The following is an 11827-nucleotide window of genomic DNA, read 5'->3' as shown; positions in this document are numbered from 1 at the left end:
ATGTTGGATGAGAAATTCAGCTCTGCAGGTGCAACTACCATCCAAGTGTGCAGGGACAAGATCACCCAACGATCCTTGGGGTATGCCTATGTCAACTTTCAACAGCACGCTGATGCAGAGCTTGCTCTGGAAACGATGAACTTTGATGACCTCCAAGGAAGACCTATGCACATCATGTGGTTTCAGCTTGACCCTTCACTGAGGAAGAGTGGGGTAGGCAATGTTTTCCTCAAGAACTTGGAGAAATCTATTGACAGCCAGGCCCTCTACGACACGTTTTCTACATTTGGAAAGGTCCTTTCCTGTAAGGTGGTTTGTGATGAGAATGGCCAATCTAAAGGCCATGCCTATGTGCAATATGAGTGCCAGGAGGCTGCTGAGAGAGCCATTAAGAGGCTGAATGGCATGCTGTTCAATGACAAACCAGTGTTTATTGGACACTTCAAATCTAACAAAGAACGAGAGGCTGAACATGGAGCCAGGGCCAGAGAGTTCACCAATGTGTACATAAAAAACCATGGCAAGGATATGGATGACCAAAAACTGAAGGAAAAGTTTGAAATATATGGACCAACCCTGAGAGTCCGGGTCATGACTGATGTCAAGGGTCAGTCCAGGGGTTTCGGTTTTGTTTGCTTCGAAAGGCATGAGGACGCCCAGAAGGCTGTCGACGACATGAATGGTCAGAACATTGACGGGAGAAAGGTCTACGTGGGCCGTGCCCAGAAGAGAAGAGAGCGCCAGACCGCGCTGAAGCACCGGTTTGAACACATGAAGCATGAGCGTATGACCAGATACCAGGTTTGTGGCCTCCAGTTCTCTGATACTAACACAGAAGTTGATACTATTTACACATAGTTATTGTTGATGTATTTGAGGTATGAAAAACATCTCACTAAACAGTTTTTTTCGCTTACCAGGGTGTCAATCTGTACGTGAAGAACCTGGATGATGGATGGGACGATGAGCGTCTGCACCGAGCGTTCTCCTCCTTCGGAACGATCACCAGTGCGAAGGTGATGATGGAAGGTCAACGCAGCAAGGGCTTCGGCTTCGTGCGCTTCTCCTCCCCCGAGGACGCCACCAAGGCCATGACTGAGATGAACGGCCGCGTCGTGGCCAACAAGCCGTTGTATGTGGCCCTGGCCCGGAGCAGGAAGGACCGCCAAGCACACCAACAGGCGTTCATCACAGAAGAGTACAGTGTCTGCGGCATGCCCGACCTAGTCATCGACCCCTACCAGCCTGCTCCACCGTCTGGATACGTCATGGCTCCCGTTCCACAGCCCCAGACCTGTGGTGGTACTACCTACTACCTCACCAACCAGCTGGATCAACTGAGACCTCCTCCTGGCTGGGCCACCCAGAGTGTGCAACCTCAGTACTTCCAGAACATGCCCTCCTACATCATGCCTCACTACCCACAGCAGCACATGGCTCCTCCCCAGCTCCAGGTCCCCATGCAGCAGCAGCAGCAGCCTGCTTCGCTGACTGCCTCCATGCTGGCCGCCACTCCTCCTGAGGAGCGGAAACAGCTGCTGGGTGAGTCTACTTTACGATCTTTAGATCCCCCATTAGCTATACTGTATAATAACTGTTACTGATTTGTTTGATTCTCCATCCCTCCAGGTGAGCATCTCTTCCAACTTATCAAGGAAACTCACCCCAGTCTAGCTGCCAAGGTCACAGGGATGCTGCTGTAGATGGACAACGAAGAACTTCTCTACATGCTGGAGGCTCCAGAGTTCCTGAGCTCCAAGGTGGATGCAGCGGTCGCTGCGCTGCAGGCACACTGGTCCCAGGTCCCCATGCAGCAGCAGCCTGCTTCGCTGACTGCCTCCATGCTGGCCGCCACTCCTCCTGAGGAGCGGAAACAGCTGCTGGGTGAGTCTACTTTACGATCTTTAGATCCCCCATTAGCTATACTGTATAATAACTGTTACTGATTTGTTTGATTCTCCATCCCTCCAGGTGAGCATCTCTTCCAACTTATCAAGGAAACTCACCCCAGTCTAGCTGCCAAGGTCACAGGGATGCTGCTGGAGATGGACAACGAAGAACTTCTCTACATGCTGGAGGCTCCAGAGTTCCTGAGCTCCAAGGTGGATGATGCGGTCGCTGCGCTGCAGGCACACTGGGCTAAGGAGGCTGCACAGAAGTCTGACCCCCGACCAGCTTGAGTTCAATGAGACTAAGACAAGGGATGGAAATCCAGACATTTAAAACCTACTCCTACAACATTTAAAAATCTTTTAACATAGAACAGCTTTTGCTATATTTTTTGATATTACAGTATTAATAAATTATTTCATTACCAAATGAACAAAATGTACTCTGCTATGTCTGAGTGTCCTTTACTGTGTCAGTGATCAGAATATCAACAGTGTGGTCCTGTAGAGAGAGACTTGATAGCTCTGTATTTTGGATTGTACATTTTGGAAAGTCATTTGGAAAGTCATTAAATACCGCTGACTGTGATCAATTCTCAAACTATCTTCAGAGGCCAAGACATCTCTGTGCTTCTAGATCTGGGCCAAACAATAACATTTGAGATCAGTAAGATTTGTTTACCTCTATTTGATTAATCTCATTTTGGAAAACTAAGTAAGAGCTTTTATTCAAGTGCAGTGGGCTCATTTATTATACAGTATACAATCGTTCAATCATTTGTTATACACTATAAAAAAAAATCCATTCTGTTTGCAAGATAGGACTTTGTTTTCACTAACTAGTCATTTCATTTACTACACATTATTGAAAAGGGATCGCTATTCTGTAGCCGTCATCAAACATCAAAACATCTCTGTGTTTATAGATCTGGGAACAAACAATACGATTTGAAACTAGGGATGTACCTGAATACGAAAATGTTATTCAGAAAAGCATAAATAATGCAATACACATACAGTTTCTAGTTGCTCATTATTATTCTGAAAAAATGTCAATATTGACATCAACGCAATCAGTCATTATGTTTCTTAAATCAATTCATATAATTGTGGATGGCCACAAGATAAAAATGCCCATTATGTTTGCGATATATGAGTTTGATTTCACTAACTAACTAGTCATTTAATTCACTACACATTATTGACCGAGTCAGCGCAGAGCAGGCAGCGAGAACAAATTCCACCGGCTTTGGTCGTGTGACTAATAAACTATCTATCTATCTATCATAAGAAATGCATTGCTTCTTTAGGGTCTTTGATGAAAACAGTGCTTCTGATATATATAGTAAATATGTGCAAAATACTTTTCTCCTCCGAATATCTATTCACTCCATACTGTATGTGGTTCAGAGTGCACCAAATACATCTCCTAGCGAAGGTCTCCTGATCCCCAACATGGGTGAACAACCCAAACTCTGTACAACATACACTGCTAGCTGTTACGTTTCTCTATAAGTTCTGCATGTATACAATAGTGTCGTTCGTGTATTCAGCCCACGCCAGCCGCCGGTTCCATGTCGCCGGATTGCTGGAGACGTAGCACCTCAAGACCCCCTCCAGGTCCTGGTTGACGCGCTCCGTCTGCCCATTGGATTGGGGGTGGAACCCGGAGGAGAGGCTGACGGAGGCGCCAAGGCTGGTGGCGAATGCCTTCCAGAACCTGGAGGCGAATTGAGGACCCCGGTCGGATACCATGTCCAGGGGTAGTCCGTGCACCCGGAAGACATGCTGGACTACTAGCTCCGCCGTCTCTTGGGCCGTGGGGAGTTTGGGGAGGGGGATGAAGTGCGCCGCCTTAGAGAATCGGTCTACCACCACGAGTATGGCAGTGAACCCATCAGATGGGGGTAGACCCGATATAAAATCTAGGGCTATGTGCGACCAGGGACGTTTGGGGATGGACAGGGGGTGTAGGAGTCCCGGCGGCCGTTGCCGGGAGGCTTTACTGCTCGCGCATAGGGCACAGGCTGCCACAAACGCACGCGTGTCCCCCTCCGCTGTGGGCCACCAGAACCTCCTTCGTATGAAGTCCAATGTCCTGGTGGCCCCTGGGTGACTGGTGAGGGAGGAGGCGTGCGCCCACTGCAGCAGTCGTGCGCGCGCAGTCCTCGGAACGTAAAGCCTCCCCGGCGGACCCCCGCCCGGGTCAGGCTCCCGCCTCAGCGCTGTCCTCACTACCCTGTCGATTCCCCAGGACACGGGGGCGACGACCAGGCCAGTGGGGACGATCGAATCCATACTCTCCACCAGGTCCACAGGATCGAACTGCCTCGACAGTGCATCGGGCTTGGTGTTCTTAGAGCCCGGTCGATAGGAGATCGTGAACTGGAACCTGGTGAAGAATAACGCCCACCTGGCCTGTCGGGAGTTGAGGCGTTTGGCCCCCTGGATATAGGCCAGGTTCTTGTGGTCCGTCCAAACTATAAAAGGGTGCGCGGCCCCCTCCAACCAGTGCCTCCATTCCTCCAGCGCGAGTTTGATGGCCAGCAACTCGCGGTTCCCCACGTCGTAGTTGCGCTCCGGCGCGGACAGCCTGCGAGAAAAAAAGGCACAGGGGTGAGTCTTATTGTCCTTGGCGCAGCGCTGTGACAAAACCGCCCCTACCACAATGTCCGAGGCATCCACCTCCACAACAAAGGGTAGGGACGGGTCCGGGTGCACCAGGATGGGCGCTGAGGTGAAGCGCTGTTTTAATGCCGTGAAAGCGGTGTTCGCCTCCGGGGACCAAAAAAAGGAGCGTAGGCTAGTCTGGGTGAGGGCTGTCAACGGGGCCGCTAAGGCGCTAAACCCGCGAATGAACCTCCTATAAAAGTTTGCGAAACCCAAAAAGCGTTGTAATTGCTTGAGAGAGGAGGGTCGGGGCCAGTCCAACACCGCACTGACCTTTCCGGGATCCATGAGTAAATTCCCCTTGTCCACCACGAAGCCCAGAAAGGAGACAGTGTCCACATGGAACTCGCACTTTTCTACTTTGACAAAAAGTTTGTGATGGAGAAGGCGTTCGAGCACCTGCCGCACATGTATTCGGTGTTGGGCTAGGTCCTTGGAAAAAATTAAGATGTCGTCGAGGTAGACGAACACCGAGTGGTCGAGGAGGTCTCGTAGGACATCGTTAACAAGCGCTTGAAATACCGCCGGCGCGTTGGCAAGGCCGAACGGCATTACCAAGTACTCGTAATGTCCTCTGGGGGTGTTAAAGGCTGTTTTCCACTCGTCCCCCTCCCGGATCCTCACTAAGTTGTACGCGTTTCGTAAGTCCAGCTTAGTGAAGACCCGGGCCCCCTGCAAGGACTCAAAGGCCGTCGTCATCAACGGAAGGGGGTATCTGTGCGGAGTCGATGTACTCCTTCATGGCCAGGGTCTCAGGACCGGAGAGGGAGAACAATCTCCCCCGAGGGGGCGTGGTGCCGGGCAGGAGGTCGATGGCACAGTCGTAAGTCCTGTGGGGGGGAAGTTCCCTAGCCCGCTGCTTGCTAAAAACCTCCCCCAGATCCCAATAGACCTGGGGAAGTCGTCCAGCTGCTCAGGCAGCTCTCGGAAGGACAACTCGTCCTTCATGACCTCCGAGAGCCCCTGAGCGTACAGGACGACCACAGCGCGCTCCTCCCACCCGGTCTCTCTGGCCAGGGTGCGGAACTCCACGGAATAGTCCGCCACCGTGCGATGACCCTGTCGACAGGCGGTGAGTCTCCTGCCTGCCTCGTAGGTAGAGAGTGCCCGGGTGTGATCGAAGACTTTCCGCAGCTCTGCTATGAAGAGCTGGGAACTGGCACATATCGCCGTCCCCCTCTCCCACTCTGCCGTCGCCCAGGACAGGGCACGTCCCGTTAGCAGAGTGGTGATATAGGCCACCTGGGACTGCTCGGTGGGAAAGGAGGTCGGCTGTAGGTTGAAGACTAAAGTGCACTGTGTGATGAACTCTCGGCAGCCCTCTGGACGTCCGTCGTACCTCTCTGGAGGTGGAAGGCGAGGTTCACGAGGTGTAGGCGGAGGTGTAGGGACCAGTAGTGGAGGTAGGGCTGCTGCGGCGTTGGCTGCGGCGGCAACCAGTTCAGCGTTGTCCTGGCGGTCCACCAGGCTCTGGACGGTGAGGGACAGCTGGCGGAGATGTTCACTCATCTCACTGAGGAGACGTTCATGCTGGGTCAGCATGGCACCTTGGGTGGCCAGTACGGTGCGAAGGTGCACTACATCCGCTGGATCCATAGTGGTCAGTCGATCTGTTACGTTTCTCTATAAGTTCTGCATGTATACAATAGTGTCGGATCCAGGTGCGGTGTAAGTAAAGAATGAGACGGAGATATAGTAAAATAAAGATTCTCTTTACTGAGACGTATGATTCGCAGGTACAAACATAAACTCTAAGACGGAACAACAAAAGGGGAGCAGTAGGGCTCAGCACGTAGGTAATAAAAACTAAGGCACTGCGGTCAATAATAAAGTGCACGAAAACTAAAGTTTGAGCAAAGGGCTCCAAAGGAGGTACAAGGTTGCAAACCAGCAAACAAAGTCAAAGTTCAAATTACGTTCCGGGTAACGGATACATGAAGTGGTAATACATACACAGGATACTGAAGCATTCCAAACGGGGTAACACAAGTGATCGACTGACAAGGGAACAAGGAAATGGGACACACCTATATACACAGACAAACACTCACAGGTGACAACAATCAACAGATAATTAGTCCAGGGCTGGAGCACTGTCGCTCTTAGACCAGTAGAGGCGATAGGGAGTCCTCTTCGCTGACCCCCCTTGTAACAGCTAGCTACAACCCTTCAAGTAACAATGAGTAGTTAACATTATTTGCATATAGAAATGTATATATAACATCAAGGATTTCTATGGGTACACAGTTGAGAATGTGATGATGTAACAAACGAGGACCACACAACTGGGGTTCTAGAACCAGTTCTAGTGTAAACAACAGTGTTATGATTTAAATGACCTGCAATTCCTCTGCATAGAGCACACATTTGATTATTATCAAGAATATCCAAAGCTAAAATATTAGGGTTAGGAGAAGTTTTCTAACATAACTAAATATGGCCTGTATGTTGTATGTTGGAGATCTCCACCAGGATACCACTGAGACAATGTTGGATGAGAAATTCAGCTCTGCAGGTGCAACTACCATCCGAGTGTGCAGGGACAAGATCACCCAACGATCCTTGGGGTATGCCTATGTCAACTTTCAACAGCACGCTGATGCAGAGCTTGCTCTGGAAACGATGAACTTTGATGACCTCCAAGGAAGACCTATGCGCATCATGTGGTTTCAGCTTGACCCTTCACTGAGGAAGAGTGGGGTAGGCAATGTTTTCCTCAAGAACTTGGAGGAATCTATTGACAGCCAAGCCCTCTACGACACGTTTTCTACATTTGGAAAGGTCCTTTCCTGTAAGGTGGTTTGTGATGAGAATGGCCAATCTAAAGGCCATGCCTATGTGCAATATGAGTGCCAGGAGGCTGCTGAGAGAGCCATTAAGAGGCTGAATGGCATGCTGTTCAATGACAAACCAGTGTTTATTGGACACTTCAAATCTAACAAAGAACGAGAGGCTGAACATGGAGCCAGGGCCAGAGAGTTCACCAATGTGTACATAAAAAACCATGGCAAGGATATGGATGACCAAAAACTGAAGGAAAAGTTTGAAATATATGGACCAACCCTGAGAGTCCGGGTCATGACTGATGTCAAGGGTCAGTCCAGGGGTTTCGGTTTTGTTTGCTTCGAAAGGCATGAGGACGCCCAGAAGGCTGTCGACGACATGAATGGTCAGAACATCGACGGGAGAAAGGTCTACGTGGGCCGTGCCCAGAAGAGAAGAGAGCGCCAGACCGCGCTGAAGCACCGGTTTGAACACATGAAGCATGAGCGTATGACCAGATACCAGGTTTGTGGCCTCCAGTTCTCTGATACTAACACAGAAGTTGATACTATTTACACATAGTTATTGTTGATGTATTTGAGGTATGAAAAACATCTCACTAAACAGGTTTTTTCGCTTACCAGGGTGTCAATCTGTACGTGAAGAACCTGGATGATGGCTGGGACGATGAGCGTCTGCACCGAGCGTTCTCCTCCTTCGGAACGATCACCAGTGCGAAGGTGATGATGGAAGGTCAACGCAGCAAGGGCTTCGGCTTCGTGTGCTTCTCCTCCCCCGAGGACGCCACTAAGGCCATGACTGAGATGAACGGCCGCGTCGTGGCCAACAAGCCGTTGTATGTGGCCCTGGCCCGGAGCAGGAAGGACCGCCAAGCACACCAACAGGCGTTTATCACAGAAGAGTACAGTGTCTGCGGCATGCCCGACCTAGTCATCGACCCCTACCAGCCTGCTCCACCGTCTGGATACATCATGGCTCCCGTTCCACAGCCCCAGACCTGTGGTGGTACTACCTACTACCTCACCAACCAGCTGGATCAACTGAGACCTCCTCCTGGCTGGGCCACCCAGAGTGTGCAACCTCAGTACTTCCAGAACATGCCCTCCTACATCATGCCTCACTCCCCACAGCAGCACATGGCTCCTCCCCAGCTCCAGGTCCCCATGCAGCAGCAGCAGCCTGCTTCGCTGACTGCCTCCATGCTGGCCGCCACTCCTCCTGAGGAGCGGAAACAGCTGCTGGGTGAGTCTACTTTACGATCTTTAGATCCCCCATTAGCTATACTGTATAATAACTGTTACTGATTTGTTTAATTCTCCATCCCTCCAGGTGAGCATCTCTTCCAACTTATCAAGGAAACTCACCCCAGTCTAGCTGCCAAGGTCACAGGGATGCTGCTGGAGATGGACAACGAAGAACTTCTCTACATGCTGGAGGCTCCAGAGTTCCTGAGCTCCAAGGTGGATGCAGCGGTCGCTGCGCTGCAGGCACACTGGTCCCAGGTCCCCATGCAGCAGCAGCAGCCTGCTTCGCTGACTGCCTCCATGCTGGCCGCCACTCCTCCTGAGGAGCGGAAACAGCTGCTGGGTGAGTCTACTTTACGATCTTTAGATCCCCCATTAGCTATACTGTATAATAACTGTTACTGATTTGTTTGATTCTCCATCCCTCCAGGTGAGCATCTCTTCCAACTTATCAAGGAAACTCACCCCAGTCTAGCTGCCAAGGTCACAGGGATGCTGCTGGAGATGGACAACGAAGAACTTCTCTACATGCTGGAGGCTCCAGAGTTCCTGAGCTCCAAGGTGGATGCAGCGGTCGCTGCGCTGCAGGCACACTGGTCCCAGGTCCCCATGCAGCAGCAGCAGCCTGCTTCGCTGACTGCCTCCATGCTGGCCGCCACTCCTCCTGAGGAGCGGAAACAGCTGCTGGGTGAGTCTACTTTACGATCTTTAGATCCCCCATTAGCTATACTGTATAATAAGTGTTACTGATTTGTTTGATTCTCCATCCCTCCAGGTGAGCATCTCTTCCAACTTATCAAGGAAACTCACCCCAGTCTAGCTGCCAAGGTCACAGGGATGCTGCTGGAGATGGACAACGAAGAACTTCTCTACATGCTGGAGGCTCCAGAGTTCCTGAGCTCCAAGGTGGATGCAGCGGTCGCTGCGCTGCAGGCACACTGGTCCCAGGTCCCCATGCAGCAGCAGCAGCAGCCTGCTTCGCTGACTGCCTCCATGCTGGCCGCCACTCCTCCTGAGGAGCGGAAACAGCTGCTGGGTGAGTCTACTTTACGATCTTTAGATCCCCCATTAGCTATACTGTATAATAACTGTTACTGATTTGTTTGATTCTCCATCCCTCCAGGTGAGCATCTCTTCCAACTTATCAAGGAAACTCACCCCAGTCTAGCTGCCAAGGTCACAGGGATGCTGCTGGAGATGGACAACGAAGAACTTCTCTACATGCTGGAGGCTCCAGAGTTCCTGAGCTCCAAGGTGGATGCAGCGGTCGCTGCGCTGCAGGCACACTGGGCTAAGGAGGCTGCACAGAAGTCTGACCCCCGACCAGCTTGAGTTCAATGAGACTAAGACAAGGGATGGAAATCCAGACATTTAAAACCTACTCCTACAACATTTAAACATCTTTTAACATAGAACAGCTTTTGCTATATTTTTTGATATTACAGTATTAATAAATTATTTCATTACCAAATGAACAAAATGTACTCTGCTATGTCTGAGTGTCCTTTACTGTGTCAGTGATCAGAATATCAACAGTGTGGTCCTGTAGAGAGAGACTTGATAGCTCTGCATTTTGGATTGTACATTTTGGAAAGTCATTTGGAAAGTCATTAAATACCGCTGACTGTGATCAATTCTCAAACTATCTTCAGAGGCCAATACATCTCTGTGCTTCTAGATCTGGGCCAAACAATAACATTTGAGATCAGCAAGATTTGTTTACCTCTATTTGATTAATCTCATTTTGGAAAACTAAGTAAGAGCTTTTATTCAAGTGCAGTGGGCTCATTTATTATACAGTATACAATCGTTCAATCATTTGTTATACACTATTAAAAAAATCCATTCTGTTTGCAAGATAGGACTTTGATTTCACTAACTAGTCATTTCATTTACTACACATTATTGAAAAGGGATCGCTATTCTGTAGCCGTCATCAAACATCAAAACATCTCTGTGTTTATAGATCTGGGAACAAACAATACGATTTGAAACTAGGGATGTACCTGAATACGAAAATGTTATTCAGAAAAGCATAAATAATGCAATACACATACAGTTTCTAGTTGCTCATTAATATTCTGAAAAAATTTCAATATTGAAATCAACGCAATCAGTCATTATGTTTCTTAAATCAATTCATATAATTGTGGATGGCCACAAGATAAAAATGCCCATTATGTTTGCGATATATGAGTTTGATTTCACTAACTAACTAGTCATTTAATTCACTACACATTATTGACCGAGTCAGCGCAGAGCAGGCAGCGAGAACAAATTCCACCGGCTTTGGTCGTGTGACTAATAAACTATCTATCTATCTATCATAAGAAATGCATTGCTTCTTTAGGGTCTTTGATGAAAACAGTGCTTCTGATATACTGTAGCAATGACAAATAAAGTCCATTCCATTCCATATATAGTAAATATGTGCAAAATACTTTTCTCCTCCGAATATCTATTCACTCCATACTGTATGTGGTTCAGAGTGCACCAAATACATCTCCTAGCGAAGGTCTCCTGAACCCCAACATGGGTGAACAACCCAAACTCTGTACAACATACACTGCTAGCTACAGCCCTTCAGGTAACAATGAGTAGTTAACATTATTTGCATATAGAAATGTAGATATAACATCAAGGATTTCTATGGGTACACAGTTGAGAATGTGATGATGTAACAAACGAGGACCACACAACTGGGGTTCTAGAACCAGTTCTAGTGTAAACAACAGTGTTATGATTTAAATGACCTGCAATTCCTCTGCATAGAGCACACATTTTATTATTATCAAGAATATCCAAAGCTAAAATATTAGGGTTAGGAGAAGTTTTCTAACATAACTAAATATAGCCTGTATGTTGTATGTTGGAGATCTCCACCAGGATACCACTGAGACAATGTTGGATGAGAAATTCAGCTCTGCAGGTGCAACTACCATCCGAGTGTGCAGGGACAAGATCACCCAACGATCCTTGGGGTATGCCTATGTCAACTTTCAACAGCACGCTGATGCAGAGCTTGCTCTGGAAACGATGACCTTTGATGACCTCCAAGGAAGACCTATGCGCATCATGTGGTTTCAGCTTGACCCTTCACTGAGGAAGAGTGGGGTAGGCAATGTTTTCCTCAAGAACTTGGAGGAATCTATTGACAGCCAGGCCCTCTACGACACGTTTTCTACATTTGGAAAGGTCCTTTCCTGTAAGGTGGTTTGTGATGAGAATGGCCATTTCTAA

General features: G+C 48.8%; 2 protein-coding genes across 2 annotated transcripts; both read left to right on the top strand.

Moving 5' to 3' along the window:
* Positions 1 to 858, top strand: LOC308173030 (polyadenylate-binding protein 1A-like; the record flags this gene model as incomplete). The annotated part of the gene is made up of 1 exon (XM_080547996.1): positions 1 to 858. One exon carries the CDS (start codon positions 1 to 3, stop codon positions 856 to 858), a length of 858 nt encoding a protein of 285 aa, XP_080404122.1.
* Positions 859 to 7046: 6188 nt separating this feature from the next.
* Positions 7047 to 11827, top strand: LOC308173029 (polyadenylate-binding protein 1A-like; the record flags this gene model as incomplete). The annotated part of the gene is made up of 3 exons (XM_080547995.1): positions 7047 to 7847; positions 7967 to 8482; positions 11675 to 11827. The coding sequence occupies 3 exons, from the start codon at positions 7047 to 7049 to the stop codon at positions 11825 to 11827; spliced, it is 1470 nt and encodes a 489-aa protein (XP_080404121.1).

The sequence above is a fragment of the Nansenia antarctica genome (genome assembly GCF_963989245.1).
Source record: "Nansenia antarctica genome assembly, chromosome: 18".
NCBI lineage: Eukaryota > Metazoa > Chordata > Actinopteri > Argentiniformes > Microstomatidae > Nansenia > Nansenia antarctica.
This window is presented reverse-complemented; position numbering and strand designations above follow the sequence as displayed.